At 41.7% G+C, this 20,279-nt stretch overlaps 1 protein-coding gene across 1 annotated transcript in view; it reads left to right on the top strand.

Moving 5' to 3' along the window:
* The first annotated feature begins 201 nt into the window (after positions 1 to 201).
* The window catches only part of TSPAN5 (tetraspanin 5), a 190,407-nt gene continuing 170,329 nt past the window's right edge, over positions 202 to 20,279 (top strand). Inside the window, exon 1 of the mRNA XM_066387298.1 lies at positions 202 to 650. Within this exon, the coding sequence (XP_066243395.1) occupies positions 570 to 650 (81 nt within the window). The 5' untranslated portion in view covers positions 202 to 569. The remainder of the gene's footprint in view (positions 651 to 20,279) is intronic.

The following is a 20,279-nucleotide window of genomic DNA, read 5'->3' as shown; positions in this document are numbered from 1 at the left end:
GTGGAAGGAGGAGGCTACGTGGTGCCACGGCCGCCCGGGAGCGCCCGAGCCCGTGCGCGCGCGCGTCTCGTTGAGGCTTGGGCAGCAGGCGGGCGGAGCTGCGGGCGGCGCGGATGGAGGAGCAGCCGGCCTAGCGGGTGGAGCGAGCGGCGGGAGGAGCGAGGGTGGGAGGGCGCGCGCGAGCCGGCGGGCGGGCGAGGAGCGTCTCCACCAACATCTGCCGCGGTCGCGTTTGCCTGAAGCCCGCAGACGGACCAACAGATAGATCGCCTGGCGGACGGACGCGGGCGCTCGCCTGGTACTCGAGGTCAGCTTCGGCGAGGCTCCGGGCTTGCAGGGCATAGCTTCCCTGCCCGCTCGTGGACACCCCGGCTCCGGCGGCCTTGGCGTGCCGGCGGGAGGAGGTGCGGGAGCCGCTCTCTGCCGGTCGGTCCCCGCGCGGATCAGCTCGGGCCGCCGCGCCGCGCCGCGGCCCCGAGTCCCCACTCCCAGCCGGGCTGCTCCGAGCACCAGTGCTCCGGGGCTCCAAACTCGGGCTGCCGGGGCAAGTGTCTTCATGAACCCAGAGGATGTCCGGGAAGCATTACAAGGGTCCTGAAGTCAGTTGTTGCATCAAATATTTCATATTTGGCTTCAATGTCATATTTTGGGTAAGTTGGAGCGCTTTGGGATTTCAACTATTGTGGCCGATCGATTCGCGATTTCCCCTGCGTTGCTTGCTGCCTTTACTTTTCGCAGCCCCTCGGGCGCGTGCTGGAGCAAGGAGAGGCATTTGCCTTCCGCCTCTCCAGCGTGTGTGTTGGAGAAACATTTCATCCTTCTAGGAATGGGAAGAGGTAAGAAGAGAGACCGAACCGGAGAGGGAGCACCCAGGCCTTGGGGGGGCTTTTTAATTGACGACTAGAAAATGCAGATGAAAGAAAGGGCTCAGCAGTTTGAGAAATGAGCAACCACACGAATTTTATTTTCTCCCGGTAGGATATGGATGTTGGGCAGAGCGTGCTGTCATAATAGGGAAGGCTAATCGGTCAGAGCCGACCCTGAGGTCCATCTTCTAACAAGGCTCTGATTGGACGAGAGCTTGGCTCGGTGTTGCCGCGGCTGGTCTGTGCCGTGCTCAGCGTGGAGCTTCTTGCACCATCTCGGGCTTTGTGTAGGATGCAGATGCGGCGGTATATGGTTCTGTACTGTGCACGTATATAACGCTGCCTGCAAGCTCTTCCCCTTCGGCTGGAAAGCGCTCCTTTTGCATAATGGACCGGCCAGTGGGCGCATAAGGTGGATAGATTTATTTCTATATATATTACTGTCAGGATAATAAGACGCTATCAAAATTTGTTCCCGTGTTTGTGCCTCTCGTCCTCCTTTTTTTAAAGGAGTGACATCGAGCGGGCTGTTTGGGGGAAATGCCAAGGAGAAGGGGTGCGAGACATGTTTTATTAGGGGTATCGGAGAGCAAATGCTTGAATGGAAGATTCAATCCGTGGTCTGCTGGCACTACACTGTGTTGGGTACCCATGTAATTAGGCTGGGACGCCTCGCCTCCTCTTTTGTTTTGTTTGGATTCTTTTCCTTGATCTCACAAACGTGTTCAGTAAACCAGACAAAGAGTTCACTAGAACCAGGGAGAAACGGTTCAAAGACCGTGTTATTTTTTCTCCCAATCTCATCCCGTCCAGTCCCTTCCCGTTCCATCCCATCCCATCCTCTTCCTTACCGGGCACTCCCCCCACCCAGGGAAAGTAAAGATGGTGGCTGTCTGGGGGTTATTCAAGTTGCTGTTTCGTGTAGGTTCAGTGTGATATAAAAATAATGCAAAGACGGGATCAAAAATAATCCACAGCAGTCTGACACAGGGTGTATTTATTTTTATTCTCTTTAATTTTGGCTATTTGCTGTATGTATACATCTATGAGAATAGTTGTCAGTATAGCTCTGTATATTTTCTTTCAATCACACAATTACCAGGCTATTTCATTTTTATTTTCTATTTTCTATAGGAGTGTCTTTCATTGGACATACATGTTTTGCAAAAGGAAATGGAAGAGATTGGAGACCACTTTCTGTGTCAGCATGTCACCTGATAATGAGAGGGACACACAAATAAATATATGCAGTCATTCACAGGCATTTTTTTTTTTCTTGCCAGTGATTATACACAATTTTTGTTAGTAGAAGTTCCCTTCCCTACAAACACCACTACACACATAGGAAGAAGAAATTATTTTCTTTGCTTTTTTTTCCCCCACCCCTGCTTGGAGTGCTTAAAAGTGTGGGATAGTGACATTTCTGAATGAGGTGTTTTGATTTTATCTGGAGTTGAAACTTTGTGACTTGGAGAGTCGGGGACTATAGAACTGGGGCTGGACCTCGGGGTAGTGAGCCGAGGCCTCTTGATTCTACTTGAACACTTCCAAAACTTGCACATTTTTAGCTGCCAGGCAACAGAAAGCACCCAGAAACTTGTCTGCAGCTTCATAGCAGGAGGTGGAAAAGAAATAAAGGAATTTGGGCCTGTTTCCCTGAGAGCTTGGTATAATTTTGTCCAGTGTACAGAGGTAAATTTAGTATCTTCTGTGGATTAGGTTGTAGCAAAACCTGTGGAATTGTGGAGATTTTCAGAGTTGCAGAGTGCTTGCGTAGAGAGCTCCAGAATAGAGCGACATCTTCTCTGATTTTGAAGTGTTCATCTGTGAGGGAAGTTTTATAGGAAGCTGGAAAGCCATGTAAGCTTTGGAACTAAACGAGCTGCCCAAAGTAGAATTGTTAGGTAGATGCCTTTGTTACAAGGGCCCTTCTCTTACTCAGCTTTCTTTCTTTTTTTTAAAATTAATTTTGTTTTTGTTTTTTTGTTTAGAGAGAGAGAGATGAAGAGAGAGAAACAGAGACAGAAGAAACATTGATTTTTTGCTACACCCATTCATGCTGTCATTGGTTGTATGTGCCTGGTCTTGTATATGCCAGGTCTTGTATATGCCCTGACTGGGGATTGAACCTGCAACCTCTAAACCAGGGGTCCCCAAACTTTTTACACAGGGGGCCAGTTCACTGACTCTCAGACCATTGGAGGGCCGGACTATAAAAAAAACTATGAACAAATCCCTATGCACACTGCACATATCTTATTTTAAAGTAAAAAAACAAAACGGGAACAAGTACAATATTTAAAATAAAGAACAAGTAAATTTAAATCGACAAACTGACCAGTATTTTAATGGGAACTATGCTCCTCTCACTGACCACCAATGAAAGAGGTGCCCCTTCCGGAAGTGCGGCGGGGGCCGGATAAATGGCCTCAGGGGGCCGCATGCGGCCGCGGGCAGTAGTTTGGGGACCCCTGCTCTAAATGATGCTCTAACCAACGGAGCTACCCAGCCAGGGCCCTAACTCTACTTTCTATTCACCCTTTTCCCCCTTTCTCTGCCTAAAGTTTTCCATTCAGATATGTCCCCACCCCCATACCTTTCCCATCCTGCTTTCTGCTTCAAAATTAGCTCATATTGAAGTCACCCATTTGTCAGTACTCTGGTCTCTAGTGGTGATGAGGAGGAAGGCAGGCATGATATTTGATGAAAGTAATTCAGATTAAAAGGTTAATGACTGAAAAAGTGGGGTCGGTAACTTGGCAGTTGTTTCTGTAAAGTTGCACACCTGTGCACTCTACAGAGTCTTCATCCACTCTGTGAATGTCAGAAAGAGCAGACTTGGGCCCTGGCCAGTTAGCTCAATTGGTTAGAGTGTGGTCCCAATTTGCCAAGGTTGAGAGTTTGATCCCCGGTCAGGGCACATCCAAGAATCAACCAAGGAACGCATAAATAAGTGGGACAACAAATCAATGTCTCTCTCTCTCTCCTCCCTCTCTCTCTCTCTCTCTTCCTGCCTCATCTCTTTCTAAAATCAATCAAAAACAATAAACAGAAAACAGGCTCAGTGTGATTCTTACACAGTTATGAATAAGAGATTGATAGTAGAGAGCATGGTTTCCTAATCTTGCATGTACACGCTGTGAAACCCTAGAATAAATTTGAAGTACATTGAAGACATTTGGAGGTAAAATAAAAATGGAAAATATAGAAGCACCAGCATTAAGAGTTTGTTTCTCTCACTAACAAGTAGTTTGACTCCTTGCCACTCAGTTAACAGCCCTGAGCCTCATTTTCTCACTAAAAATGAAGGAATTGAACAAGTTGTAAGGTTCTTTCTAGTTCTGAAAAAGAATGAGTCTATTGAGTTCCAGTTTGCTGGGGAAGAAAAATACTAGAGATGGCCTGACTTGTGGTGGCGCAGTGGATAAAGCGTCGACCTGGAACGCTGAGGTCGCCGGTTCAAAACCCTGCACTTGTCTGGTCAAGGCACGAATGGGAGTTGATGTTTCCTGCTCCTCCCCCCTTTCTCTCTCTCTCTCTCTCTCTCTCTCTCTCTCTCTCTCTCTCCTCTCTAAAAAATGAATAAAAAAAAATACTAGAGATGGGCACTAATATATAATGAAAGTAGCATATGTTGGGATGTTTGTTAAATTATAGGCCTTTTACTGAGACTTGTCTGAAGATCAATTTTATTCATTTCTTCCTGGAAGAGTTTTTCATTAAAAAAAATCTTTTAAAACATTTCTTCTTGTCTTATTCACTTATTGGTATAGTATGTATTTTTCCCTCTACCTACTGTGAATCTCGAATGTAGTCCTGTGAGTCATTAAAGATATTTTTATTATTAGTTAGCATTTTATTTGTAAAATCTGAATCCTTTTATATAACAGTTGTAATGAAAGTCTGAGTAACAAAGTCAACATCTTGTACAGATTCCTTTCTCATTAGTTATCACAGGGTGGTGGGGAGAATCTTATTTTCTCTATTTTATATTGGAAGAGTTCAAGCCAGAAGGGAATTGATTTTATTGAGGGTGTCACCATTCTATGACATTTCTCAGAAAACTCTGAGGCTTAGGGGTGGGAGAGGGCAGAAAAAGGAAGTTCTGTTTTTCAGTTGCTTCTTTTGGCTACTGAACCCCCACCTCCTATCACCCACCATTAATAGATGTTTTACTTTGGACCCTTTTGGAATCCGGCTGTAATTCTCAACTGTTTCTAGGCAAGTAAATTATCCCAGTATTCTCCCTATCTATGGCTATATAACACAAAGCCCCCAAACTTAGTGATTTAAAACAGAACTCCATTGTTACTATCTCAGTTCTGTGATTTGACCAGGTTCGTTCCAGCTATTGGCACTTGGGATCTCTGGTGCTGTTGCAGTGAGATATGGCCAGGGCTGGAGTTATCTGAAGACTCGGTTGGGGTGGGGTGTTTGCTGAGAGCTCAGCCAGGGTGGTTGGCTGGAGGACCTACGCATGGCCTCTTGTCTCCGAGAGTAGAAGAGGAAGCTTTTCATCAGTTAACCCTATACCTGGAACTGGCCCATTGTCCCTTTCATCTGTTTCACTGGTTAAACCATGCATGGTGCCTGTTCAGTTTCAAGAGAGTGAAGAATGGAATTTCTTTTTTTATGGAGAGGTGTGGTTTGTGGCCAACTTTGAAAAATACAGTCTGCTCTACTGGGTCTTTTTTTTTTATTATTCAGTGAGAGGAGGGGAGGCAGAGAGACACTCTTCCATGTACCCCGACCGGGATCCACCCAGCAAGCCCACTAGGGGGCATTACTCCATTGCTCAGCAACCAGCTCTTCTTGGCGCCTGAGGGGGAGGCCATGGAGCCATCCTCAGCAGCTGGGGCCAACTGGCTCCAATAGAGCCATGGCTGTGTGTGTGTGTGGGGGGGGGGTGAGGGAGGAGGGATGGAGAAGCAGATGGGCACTTCTCTTGTGTGCCCTGACCAGGAATTGAACTTGGGACATTCACATGCTGGCCGATGCTTTACTACTAAGTTAACTGGCCAGGGCCTGCTCTACTAAGTCTTAACTTCTTGTTAATAAAGGAATGATAACATTATCTAATAGAGTGAAAGATTCAATGAGAAAATGTATTACCAAGCACAGTGTCTCAGTATTTAAAAAATGGTGAATATCATTATTGTTATTATTTCCAGATTTCATACTAGTTACATCCTGGACTTTACAATTTCTTTCCCTTATTTTTTTTTATTTTTATTTTTTACAGAGACAGAGAGTCAGAGAGAGGGATAGATAGGGACAGATAGGGACAAACAGACAGGAACAGAGAGAGATGAGAAGCATCAATCATCAGTTTTTCATTGCAACACCTTAGTTGTTCATTGATTGCTTTCTCATATGTGCCTTGACCGCGGGCCTTCAGCAGACCGAGTAACCCCTTGCTCAAGCCAGCAACCTTGGGTCCAAGCTGGTGAGCTTTGTTCAAAGCAGATGAGCCTGCACTCAAGCTGGCGACCTCAGGGTCTCGAACCTGAGTCCTCTGCATCCCAGTCCGACGCTCCATCCACTGTGCCACTGCCTGGTGAGGCCTGGACTTTACAATTTCTAAAGTACCTCAGTCTCATGGTACATTGGCATCATTACTACAAAGTAATGATGATACCATTTGGATCAAAAGGAGCTGAGGTGAATGAATGCTATAGATTTGACTGTTACCGTCATTAATTGGAAAAAAGTTTCATTAGATCAGTGGAAGCCTTGCATGACTTGGAAGAGCCAAGTCATGTTTTTCTTCTCTTTGCTGAACAAGGATTAGAACAGTCTTGGATACTTGGGGCCAAATTCTCTTTGATGTGCTTGCAAATTCTACATTGCATCTTTAAGTGTAGGTTTCTCCTGGGTTGATGGCAGCATGTTGTGCCCAATTTGTTTCCACAGGGCTTAAATGCGGAGAAGAGAAAGATTTAAGGAAACTTGGGGGGCATCAAATAGGAAGCCTTAGCTTATGATTCACTATAAATTGTAAGATGTTCTGGAATGATGATACATCAGCAGTTTATAAGTCATAATTTTTGCTTTAATTTGCTAGACATCTGTTAGCTTTGATGGCAACCATATGGGAGTCTAAATTGCCTTTTGAATTACAGGGAGATGGTAAGAAGAAAGCTAAATATAGTTATGAAAGTGTCATATGGGAAAAGTGTAAGAAAGGTAGGTGTACAGAGCTCAGTGGGAGAAGTAATTGAACACTGACCTGCTTCGTCTGGTCGCTCACTCTTGGGTCAGGGAGAAGGTGCTGAAGCATTCTCACTTGATGATATGGCTGGAAGATTGAAATGAAGCCAAGAGGGAAAGTTGGAAAACAAAATAATATTCTACTCACCATAAAATTGCCAACGTAAGCTCATTTAGGTAGGTCACTCTGTCTTAATATGGCTACAGTCATAGTCCCTGGCAGAAGGTGAAAGGTGCCTATATTTGAATAGAGCTTTATAATTATGTCTCTCATCTAAGCATCTCAAAGCGTCTAACAAGCATATTATGACATCTTTGTGACAGATGAAGAAATTGGAGCACAGAGATAGATATAAAGTGATTTGAGGCATTGAAGAACATGTCAGGGTTCACTTTTGGTGTGCTAAGTCTCTTCCAGTAACTAGCCCTAGCTTCTCCTTTGAAACTTATTTTAGAAGATGCTTGCTATTTTAAAATAAAACATCAAGTTACTTACATCTGTTCATAATTGAAAAGTGATAAAGTTTTTGCATATGCCTCAATTAGCACCACCTACAAGCACAAAAATGTTAGGATGAAAATGTAGTTATAAGGAATATGTTAGAAAAATAAACTATTGTGTCCTCTATTAAAAATTCATAAAAGCAGATTGGAGTATTAAAGACAATGCTCTTGAGTCACATGCTTCTTTCTATATGAATACTGATGATGTCTTAAAATTTCTAACTTCCAAATAATTACACTTCACTGGATTATAAGGGCCTCAATGGAAGAGACTGTGTCATTCATTTTCATAAATCCAGTGTCTAGCACATTGTCTGAAACACAGTAGATGTTTAATAAATGTTTGCTGAATGAAGGAATTATTAAATCATTAGAAAGTACATAGGTGTCATTTCCTCTAAATTTCTATTCGCTGAAGCATTTTCTGTTTAACATCCTGCCAACTCTTCTAAGAAGGGATCTGTTTTAGTACCACTTTAATGGTTATAGAAGTTCATTTATCCTCAAAACAGATATAATCTGTTTCCCTGCAACTTCTTTCCTCCCAATATAGTGTTGCTGATTTAATTTTTACTTTGAAATAATCTCATACCTATAGAAAAATCGCAAGTGGTACATTTTTTTAAAAATCCAGAATCATCTGAGAAAAAGTTGTCAGCATGATAGCACAGCAATATTTTCATGTGTATTTTCTGTAAACTAGGATATTCTCCTAGATAGCCACAGTACAGCCATTACAGCCAGGAAATTACCATTGATACATTACCATCATCTAATCCAGTGGTAGTCAACCTGGTCCCTACCGCCCACTAGTGGGCGTTCCAGCTTTCATGGTGGGTGGTAGCAGAGCAACCAAAGTATAAATAAAAAGATAGATTTAACTGTAGTAAGTTGTTTTATAAAGATTCATTCTGCCAAACTTAGTGAAAATCCGACATAAAGTACTTGGTAAGTAACTATTATTATATGCTTTAACTTGCTGTAACTCTGCTTTATAAATTTTATAAACTAAAATTACTTCCCTACTTTATAAATCACCATTACTGTGGAACTGGTGGGCGGTTAGAAAATTTTACTACTAACAGAGATACAAAAGTGGGTGGTAGGTATAAAAAAGTTGACTACCCCTGAATCCTTCCATCTCATTCAAGTTTCCCAGTCCCAATCGTGTCTTACAAAGCAAAAGAATCCAGTTCGGAACATATATCATATTAAATCTTTTTAGTCTCTTTCAGTCAGTCCTTCCTTGTCAGAATCTTGATACTTTTAAAGATTATAAACCAGTTATTTGGTAGACTGTCCCTCAGTCTGGGCTTGTCTGCTGTTTCCTTATTCTTTGATTCAGGCTGTGTGTCTTTGGCAGGAAAATTACAGAAGTGCTGCTGTGTTCTTCTTATTGTTGCATCCCATCGGGTGGCACTGATTATTGTTTGTCCCACTACAGATGATGGTCCCCTGATTCAAGTGTTGTCTGCTAAGCTTCTCCACCATAAAGTTACTTTTTATTCTTTTTTGTTAATTTTTGTAATTCTGTGGCAAGTTGCTTTTTAAAAAATTACCTGAATTTATTGATTTGAGAAAGAGGAAGGGAGAGAGGGAGAAACATCAATTTGTTGTTGCACTTATTTATGCATTCACTGGCAGATTCTTTTTTTTTATTTTTCTAAATTTTATTTATTGATTTTTAGAGAGAGAGGAGTGAGAGAGAGAGAGAGAGAGAGAAGGGGGGAGGAGCTGGAAGCATCAACTCCCATATGTGCCTTGATCAGGCAAGCCCAGGGTTTCGAACCGGCAACCTCAGTGTTCCAGGTCGATGCTTTATCCCACTGCACCACCACAGGTCAGGCACTGGCAGATTCTTGTATGTGCCCTGACTGGGGATGGAACCTGCAACCCTGGCATATCAGGATGACGCTCTACCAACTGAGCTACCTGGCCAGTGCAAGATAAGTTACTTTGAAGCTATGTAAATAGTCCATTTCTTATCAAATTTTTCATCAATTAATGAATTAATTTTAAACTTACTGTTTAGAGAGAGAGAGAGAGAGAGAGAGAGAACAACACTGAACCGTTGCTGCAGTCATCCATGCATTCATTGGTCGACTTGTGCACGTGCCCTGACTGGGGACTGAACCCACAACCTTGGTGTGTCAGGGCGACACTCCAACCACTGAACTACCTGGCTAGGGGTTAATTTATTTATTTCCACCAGTAAGAACTTATTGTTTCCTTTTCTTCAGTGTGTTTTAATTACACTGTTAGTCTTAGTACTTACTTTGTTGTTCCATTTGGTCCAGGTTTGGCTTCAGTGGCAGTCTTCTCAGGAGGCCTCTGGTGTCCTTTAACTCCCATCATTCTTTGAGGACTTCTTTGTTTTCCGGCAGAACAGGATATTCCAAGCTCTGTTTTGTATCAGCCATTTTTCCAAGGAGCTCTGGTTCCTTTGAGTGGAGAATGGTTTTTAGAAGCCAAGATCCGGTTATTTGTGCTCATCTCTGTGAGGGTATCCCTACCTCTGGGACCTCTCTGTGGAAAGAACAGTGGGCTCTGTGTATGCATATATCCATATACACACCTACACACCTTTACATCTTCATTTCTATGTCTAGTTATACATTTTGGAAACCATAGTTCACAGTGATAATTCTTACCTCTGTCTGATACCACAGTATTTATTCTAGGTTATTACTTTTTCCATATTTATCACTACCTTCTCTGACAGTGAGGTTCCTGGCTCCCATTACTCTTAACTGTTTACTTGGTTAAGTTCCTTGTATGTCGTCAGTCTTCCCTGGCTGCCCCTCCTGTGGCTGCCTGCTCACCTGCTGGTGCCTGCATTCCATGCCATAACCCCACAGCCCACTGTGAACACCCTTTCACTCCAATCAGGCTGTGATATCCTGCTTTGGGTTTCCACAGACCTCCCCATACCCGTCCCTGAGCAAAGGCCCACCATGCTCAGTCCCCAACCTGACTTTAGGACTGAATTCTTCAGGAAGGAGAGCGGGAATGGCTTAGGTTACACTTGTGTAATACGAAATAAGACTAATCCCCCTTTTCTGTAGCTCTTCATTATTTAAAAATAGCCATTATGTCATTCTTAAACCTTTTTTTACATCTTTAAAAGTTCTGAGTCTGTCCATGTGTTTTTCATTTATGATTTCCAGATTGTTCTTGGCCCTAGTCATGGTACTCTGCCTGTGGTCCCATTTGGATACACCTCCATTGATGGAGCAATCAGAAGGGAACACATTCTTCACCTGCTGTTCCAACCATCCCGAGAGCTGTGTGCTAATACTCTCCAACTCCCTTAAGTCTCTAGGCTGTGCTGGACCTGGAGGCTGGAGCCTCTGCCACTGCCTGGTTTGTCTTTGAGGAAGGTACTCTCACAAAGTGAGTTCCTCCAGTTGCTCACCTACAGTATGGGGAAAATAATTCCAGTGGTTCGCAGAGTTGTTACCCAGTGGGATGGTGCATGTGAAGGTGCTTTGTAAAAGGTAAACTTCTCAGTACAGGTAGTAGTTATTAACCCAGGCTGCTGTACACATGCTTTTCCTGGCAGCGGGAGAACATTGTTGGCTGAAGTTGAATTTCTAGTGCAATGAAACCTTCCGCTCTTACAATTGAACTTCTGTTAAACTCTTTTCCCTAGGCTAAGTGCTAATCAGAATCCCAGATCCTCCAGTTAATTATTTGAATTTAGAACTGTATATTTAAACATTTAGATGTCTTATTCTGGGCCAGTGGTTTCCAAATTGTGCTACCAGCAGCCTTGTCTTCCTTAAGGTGTGCACAGACCTGAGTCAGCCATTTGGTTTGATATTTTGGGATTTTGCTTGGAAAAAAAGGGATATCTACTGCTTAAATATACAATTGAAAACCACCATTCTATCCGTCAGACATTTTTGAATCTTTTAAATGTATTGATTGGTTTTAGAGAGCCAGAGAGAGGGAAGCATTTATTTCTTATTCCACTTATATGTGTATTCATTGGTTGCTTCTCATATGTGTCCTGACTGGGGATTGAACCCCAACCTTGGTGTTCCGGGATGACGCTCTAAGCGACTGAGCTAACCGGCCAGACCAGATGTTTTTGAATCTTGATTGTCAAAGCATGTTTAAAAATTATCACTGGTATGGATTTTTCTCCTCTGAACAAATGCCTTCATGCATAGGCGAGCCCTCTCACTGACTAGGGGGACTTCTCACTGACTAGGGGGACTTCTGTAGGATGAGTTGATATTTCACCTCTTTGTAGTTATGGCAGCATATGTAATAAGTCTTTAGTCAGGACATTTCAGTTTTTATGGGTTTGGTTTTTAAACCCCTATAGGTAGTTTTGATGCTCAGCTGAGGCTGAGAAGCTTCGGCTTGTTTTTCTTGGCAAGCTGCGACATCTCCTCCCATCTTTCTCCGGAGGGGACACTGGGAGGGCTGGGAGTGGGTGGTGTCAAGTTCTGATGAAAGGCTGGCTGATTTCACCAGCATGTGAAGCTAATGTTCTTTGCGTATGAGAAAAAGATAATGTGGCCCACTTTAGCCCTCATGCAATTTTTTTATTAATCCAAAAAAAATGCCAGTTTATTTTTAAACCTGAAAGCAAACCTAAGAACAATGAGAAAAATTTCTACTAAAAATATGATGCTAAAAATTAGCATCATATAGGGATAGACGCTCGTTATTTATTCAGCAGGAACAAGGAAGAACATTTTTGTCCTTTCGGACTTGCTGTCCTGTGCGCTTCAGCGCAGTGAACTGGGTCTAACTGCGTACGCCAGACAGCCCCTTGCTTCAAAACCCAGCCTCCCTGTCCACGGTGCTCTGCTTCGTAGCCTGTTTTTCCCGGGGCTTTCTGTTAATGTGCTGCAGGAGGGAGTTTCTTCCCTCATACATACATTTGCAGAGTTGACAGTAAAGCAAATACAGGAGAACCAGCCCTGATATTTGTCAGTTTTCGTTAGAAAGAAAGGTTTCAATGTAGACTATTCAGAGTATGTATAATGAATTTTCCTGTTATTTTCTTACTTCCTTAAAAAAAGATTAGGCATTTGATTACAGCTGGGCTCCTAAAGTGAAGTCTTTTGAAAGAAATACAATTCTGAATAAAAATCTAAAATATCTCTGTGAGATGTTTTACTGAGGCAATCATCATCACTACTAATATAGATAAGTAAATAATAAATAAATGAACCCGATGGCACATGAATCCTATGGTTAGCAATGTGATGTTACCTGTATGTACATAAAGGACCATTAATTATGAAGTGCAGTGTATAATTTTTCAGTAATATACTTACCAACCACAATAACAAAATAGTATTGGAAATGGATGACAAAACACAGTGGCTACCCTCATTGGAAACATACCGTGATACTCTATAGCTCTTCCAGCTACTATTTACAATTTAGATAAGCATTACAAGGCATAGGGGGTCTTCTTGTTGAAATTTTTTTTCTAAATTATACTTGGCACTAAGGCTCAAATTTCTAAAAATCTGGAGGGAACAGCTGGTGCTCTAATAAATATTCAGGCCAGCTATTTTAATGCTTTTTACTTAATTAAGTAATCCTAATAAAAGGAATACTTGACTTAGCATTTCTCAAAGTATATGTTCTGCTTCCAACAAAAATTTCCCCCAACTGTTAATATTTCCCCCCGAAGCAGCCCTAAAACTTAATTCTGCGAAGTAAGTACTACGGTTCTAATCACTGTTGAAGCATTTAATGCCAAAACTTAATTTTCATGTTTTAAGGTATAGTTGTAATGGCATGACCCAGCCTGACAAAGACTTCAAGTCATTGGGCTTTTTAGGAAAGTTCTTTGTGGAGTACAGTATTAGAGAGTGAGAAAAGGTTCATCCAGATGTGGGCATCCCAGTACCCCCGTGGTAGGCAGGCAGAGGAGTCTGGTGGAAGGACTTTGGACTTCAAGCCTGTCTGGATTTTCACCACGCTCCTTTCCCAGGCTTGTGACCTTAAACAGGTTACTTCCTCACCTTGTGGTTTGTCTCTTCCTCAGCTGCAAAGGAGCATTTTTAGCTGCAGTGTTAATTAATGTTATTTATGGTAGTATTAAGACCTAACAACTATCTCCGAGTCATGAAGATTAGAGGAGTTAATGTGTATAAACTGCTTGGAATACGCAAGAGGTATTAACAATTATTATTCTGTTTTCTTCAACACCCATAATTTCTTTTGGTTGGTTTTCTTCTTTTAGAATTTTAAAAATAATCTTACATTGTAACATATATTGTTTGGTCTCTGTAATGTTCTGCTTACATAAGTACATTCTCAAGATAACTAAAGGGAAAAAAGATCTAACAAATGTTCACAGTGTTCTTTTCATTGAAATGAATGGCATGTAATTTTTATGGATACAAGACTGAGTTTCTGTCTATTGTTTGTTGTTAATTTTCTCATTTTTCTTTACCCAGGTAGATTCACTCTTCATTTTCTTTGCAAAACCAAACTGTCTCATAGTGTTTTTTGTTGTTATTGTTGTTTTTTTTAGCTAGAGAGAGAGAGAGAGACAGGGACAGAGAGAGATGAGAAGCATCAACTCCTAGCTGCGGCACTTGAGTTGTTTATTATTGCTTCTCATCTGTGCTTTGACCAGGGGGCTCCAAGCTTAGCCAGTGACCCCTTGCTCAAGCGAGTGACCTTGGGCTTCAAGCGAGCGACCTTTGGGCTTAAGCCAGCAGTCATGGGATCATGTCTATGATTCTATGCTCAAGCAGGTGACCCTGCGCTCAAGCCAAAAGAGCCTGCGCTCAAGCCAGTTGAACCTGTGTGCAAGCCGGTGACCTCGGGGTTTCGAACCTAGGTCCTCAGCATCCCAGGTTGATGCTCTATCCACTGTGCCACCACTAGTCAGGCTTATATTAGTGAGTTTTGGCTTCACACCATTAAGATTTATTAAATCTGGATATTCTGGAAATATCTAGATGGCTGTAACTATAGATGTTGATAGCTTCTGTGGTATTATAAGTCTTACGTATTTTTGGTCTTGTTTTACTCTGTATTTCAGACAAATTCCTTAGGTTTCGAAGATGATCACCAAGTCAGTGTGATAGATAACTCACATTTTCTCCTTGTGTGTCCTTCTTGTTGATGCACAGCCAGGATTTTGGCTGAACTACCTGGATCATGACTAAATGAGTCACCCATCTTGGGGAGCGAGTGACTGCCTGGCTTCTCCTCTGGAGTATTAATGGGATACACTGAGAGTTGTGCTCTTTTGCCTCAAGTACTGTCACCTGACGCAGAAGACCCAGCTGTCCTATTTTCAAGCATAATCTTCTAACTGTGCTCAACTCCGGGATAAAAAGCCAGAGCATGCTAATTTAATTGGCGCCAGGAGCCTTGTCACTCATTCTCGTGCAGAAGGTGTGCAGAAAGCTGCAGCTCTTGAAATTGAAGAGAAAGGATGAAGGGGAGGACTAAGTAGAATTTTACTATAGTATTTGTTGGTAAAAAGAATGATGTATGTAGCACGAGCAGATATTTTAGGGGCGTATTTAAAGTAATTTTAGCTTACCCACCACAACCCCAACACTGTTGGTTTAGATTCACTCGTTTCACAATCCATCCACTGATGGCTTGTAACACCCTGAGGGGAAAGCACACGGGCTGGCTCCTTGACCGACCTCTGCCGTGGATTTCCTGGAGCGTCTGGAGGAGAGCCACCTGTGAGTAAAGCAGTGCATCTCAGAGCTCACTTGCAAATTGCCTGCACCATTTTGGACAAACTCTTGTGCCACCCCAGAATTTCTCAGATTTTAATGTGCATCCAGTTCACACTGGGATTTTGTTTTAAGTTGTGGATTTGGATTCAGTAGGTAGGTGTGAGAAGGTCAGAGATCAGGCTCCCAGCTCAGGTAGAAGTTGCTGGTTCACTCATCTCATTTTGTATTGCAAGGATCTAGATCATTTCGAACTTTTCTTCTTTTAAATTGACTCCGTTTTTAAGCTTAAATACATTTCTTTTATTTATTTATTTATTTTTAATTCATTTTTTTGAGAGGAGAGTGAGAGAGAGAAAGAGAGAAAGGGGGGAGGAGCAGGAAGCATCAACTCTCATATGTGCCTTGACCAGACAAGTGCAGGGTTTTGAACCGGCGACCTCAGTGTTCCAGGTCAACGCTTTACCCACTGCGTCACCACAGGTCAGGCCTAAATACATTTCTTTTAACTATTCCGATGCATACAATGATAATAATGTGGCTTATTAACTTCTAAGTAGCTACTGGTGCCTGCTGGCGGACCTGAGTCAGGCATATCTCCTTTGTCACCATGGAGGTTAACAGGTGCGCAGTGTTCACATCCTGGCATCAAATGGTGACTTTCTCCTTGACTAGATCGGAAGATTAAAAAAGAGTAGAACAGGAAATGACTTTCTTATCCAAAGTTATTTAATGCTATAGTCTAAAGTAATCTCTTCTGGAAACCCAGGTCACCATGGAATCACACTTTGGGGAACATCGCTTTTAAGTAATTTGCAGGAAGGCGTGCATTTATAAACTGAAACCTATTAGTGAGATGGATGAATCTCTAGAGGTAAAGTGGGTGGGGGGGGGGGTGTTGAAATTTTTGCCTACTCCAGATTCTGTTTCCTATCAGGGAAATGTTGCTAACCGTAGGTCCAGGGAGTAGTTACCTACATCTTAAGTATAAAAAGAAAAATACTTTGGAAAATTATATCTCAGGCTAACAAGAAGTCAACCTTAAATACTCAAGAAATCTATCTCAGTGATTGTTGTTCTCTGCTCCTTTCTCTCTTCCTTCAAGTTACTATAGATTATGTTTAATTTTAGAACGAATCCATTTATTTGATGTGTTTTTTTAGAATAGGACACTTTATTTATGCTTTTCTATTGTAGAAAAAAAAGTTCAGCAACATCATCAGTACACCTTATTTTAAGGAGAAAAAATTTACCACAACCCCAATGATAGTTTCTTTTGGTTCAGTTGTGGTAAAATTGGAGAGCTGTGAACAAATACACCAAAACAAACAACCAAAAAATACATTTTAGGGATTCAGTTGTAGTCACTTACAAGGATTCGAATTTAGCAAACTTCAGTTACTTAGGTTTGTAAAGGGAAAATGTGCTTTTCCATCATTACCTTTTAAGCGTCTCTTCTGACTTTACTGGCGTTTTCTCCCTTAAGATAACATTTTTTAAAAAATATTTTATTTATTGATTTTTTAGAGAGAGAGAGACAGAGAGAGAGAGAAGGGGGAGGAGCAGGAAGCATCAACTCCCATATGTGCCTTGACCAGGCAAGCCCAAGGTTTCGGGCCGGCGACCTCAGTGTTCTAGGTCGACGCTTTATCCCACTGCGCCACCACAGGTCAGGCCAAGATAACATTTAAAGTAAGTGTTTTCAACATACAGAACAAATACCTTGTGAGTAAACAACAATTTCACACCCCCCCCCCCCAATCAATAAATCTGCTTTAGACATTTGAAAGAAACCCTATACTTTTAAAGGAAAGAGTTAGTGTTAAGTAACTGAAAAACAAAAACTCGAAAACCTGACTCCTAGCTCTAAATATTTTTTAAGATGACCTTCGGGTAGGCAGAAAAATGTATTTGAGAACTGCCTGCACACCTATTTTTTTGTTGGTACCTACATGACAACTCATGTGAGAAATGCTACTAGTATATATACGATATATATTTTAACCTCATAACTGGAATCCTAGGGAAAACGGTTTTTTTTTTTTTTTTTAATAACAGTTCTTTTAGCGTCATCTATTGGTTTTTGAAAGAATTAAATGAAGAGATGGCTAGATGATAGTGTTATATGTGGCATTCTCATTTTTTTCTGCGTCTGCAAGATTTAATAATTTCTAACATTTTTACTGTATGCTTTGAGAGTTTTAAAGTTGCTCTCTAGTGAGGATTTGAAACTATTCTATGAAAGCTGCAAAAATAGTGTTTTACTAATCTCTTTTTAAAAATGCAGAATCAATATTTTAGAAAAGAGATTACTGGGGGTCACTAAAACGAGGTTTGAAATATCTTTTCTATTTTGTGAATAACATATTCCATTTAAATACTGATATATATCCTTAGATTTTAAAAATATATATTCAGTATATATATCCTTCATGAAACATTATGTATTGATTTACATCCTTGGATTTTTTTTAAAGGAGATATGTGCTCTCTCAGAGAAAGAAAAGCCACCTAAATGACTTTATGACCTTTAAACAGTTTCATTTGCCTAAAAGACTAAAATTTTATCATAGTGTGTACTATAAATATGCAAACTAAATGAAAATTTCTTTTAAGTTTAAATTAAAAACAGGAGATCAGTTTTAGTATCTAAGACACAAACAGAAAAAAGGCTATTACTGTATTTTTTGTTCTTAGATGAAGATTAGAAAATAAACTCTTTGAACTATGAAATTACCACATTTTAGCTGGAGGCACTAACAGATCATAAATTATTGCTAAGAACCTTTCATGTGCAGTTTTTAAATTTTAAGCATCCTTTCTATTCAGTTTTCCCCTTTTCTTCTCCCTTTCTGTGATTTTAATTCCAAATTGAGAAGACAGGGCTTTTTGCTTTTAGGAAAGCTAAATCATTTTCTCATTCTTTATAAATTTAACCTGCTGATGAAAGAAAAGCAGGTTGGAATTATTTTGAACAGGAATACAAATACTTAATTCAGTGTTATTGTGGGTCATGCTAGTGCCCATGAATTGGAACTATCTTTTAATTGGTCTTTTCCAGTCCTGATTATATAATATAATCTTAGAACTTTTATGTTGAAAGAGACCTTAATAATCACTTGGCCCTCTAGTTTTTACCCCCCCCTCCATCTTTTTATTACCCTCCAAGCAAAAGTCTATGCAAAGCTCCCAATTTATAGAGCAGGGAACAGCTGCTATTTTGGGAGTTTAGTGTCTCAGTGGGCTCAGCCATTCTCGGCCTCGCTGTACGGGGAGAGTGTGCAGAGGGGACAACCGGAGAGAAGGCATCTGTTTACCATTTGTGCATTAAACTGGGATGAAGTCGGCATTTGGCCTGTGCTGTCAGTCTGTGGGCAGTGAGCATGCCAATTGCCCAAGTTTCCAGGTTCCAGCACTTTGACGCCATTTAGTTCTACTAAGCAGTTTTGGCGCAGTCATTTTGATTAACATCAACCTTGCTTATGTTGAGTAAGTATTCAGGTTATTTATTATGTATTACTCTCATGCTTTGGAATGAACAGTCTCAAAAACTGCTTCATATGGATTCCATATGTGGCTTTTTAAGTTAGCAGAAACGCAAAGGCTTCCAATTAATTTGTACATAAAGTTGCATATTGAATAGATTAAGCTTGATGGCATAGGTATTATTTGAGATTCTTTGTCATCTCTAATATTGTTCATATTTCACTTAAACAAGCTATTAGGTGTTTGAAGATTCTGTGGTGATGAACTTCATCTATGAATTCACATATGTCCTATTTCTTTATTTTTTAAAATTACTGAATGCATACAGCCACAGAATTGGTTTTGTTGTTTGTTTTGCACTGATGAGTTCCAGAGAGTATGAGGTGATATTTTTAAGGGGGGGGCATTAACTTCTCATTTCTAACCTTTCCTGACCCCCTCTCCCAAAGCTAGACACAGAATATCGCAAATATAAGATAGCGATTTAGAGACTACTTGGGGTCAGATATTGATTGGCCTTGACACTTCTAAGCTGTGTAACCACGAACTATTACTTCATCACTCTGACCTGTTTGGTTTGGGCAGAAAATGGTTAATAGTAGTGCCTGCATCTAGAAAAATTGTAAAGACTCAGTGAGATTAGGGACGCACAGCCCTGAGCTCAGTGCCAGGGAGGGGAGCGCTCCGTGAATGTGGACCAGGTGTGGAATAGATGATGACTCGGCACGGAGGCAGGCTTTCGGGGCATCATCACCTGGGAGAGGTTGTCGGTGTCCAGGGACTGCAACCTTCCATGTCAGGGAGGTGCACTCTGTATGATAGGACTTCTCACTCATGCCAAGCTTGGTTTGTTTCCCACTCTTCACTCACTGGAGGAGATCCCCATGCTTTCCTTTGGTGACTGGATCTACTGAGAATTTTCTAGCCAGGGCAGCTGTCCATTCACCCCCCCCCCCTTTTTTTTATTATTAAGTGAGAGGCAGGTGGTAGGGAGGCAGAGACAGACTTCCGCATGCACCCTGACTGGGATCCACCCTGCAAGCCCCTGTAGGGCGATGCTCTGCCCATCTGGGGCCACTGCTCCATTGCTCGGCAACTGAGCTATTTTAACACCTGAGGCAAGACCATGGAGCCATCCTTAGCGCCTGGGTCAAATTGCTCAAACCATTCAAGCCATGGCAGTGGGAGAGGAGAGACAGAGAGAGAGAGAGAGAGAGAGAGAGAGAGAGAGAAGGGGGGAGGAGGGGAGAAGCAGATGGTTGCTTCTCCTGTGTGCCCTGACTGGAAATCAAATCTGGGACTTCCATGTGCAGGGCCGATGCTCTACCACTGAGCCAACTGGCTAGGGCTGTTCCCCTCTCTTTTGGACCTTAACTTTTTCTCATGTTTAGCTACAGCTGTCCACCACCCCTGGCATGGCCTGACCAGCCAGCCCTGTTTCCCTATCACAGATGCCAGCATTTCTCATGTCTTGCCTAGAGGGTCATTTCTGTTTGTTTGTTTCATTGATTTTAGAGAAAGAATGGGAGGG

The sequence above is a fragment of the Saccopteryx leptura genome, chromosome 5 (genome assembly GCF_036850995.1).
Source record: "Saccopteryx leptura isolate mSacLep1 chromosome 5, mSacLep1_pri_phased_curated, whole genome shotgun sequence".
Classification (NCBI taxonomy): Eukaryota; Metazoa; Chordata; class Mammalia; order Chiroptera; family Emballonuridae; genus Saccopteryx; species Saccopteryx leptura.
Note: the sequence above shows the minus strand (reverse complement) of the source record. Positions and strands in the feature narration are given on the sequence as shown.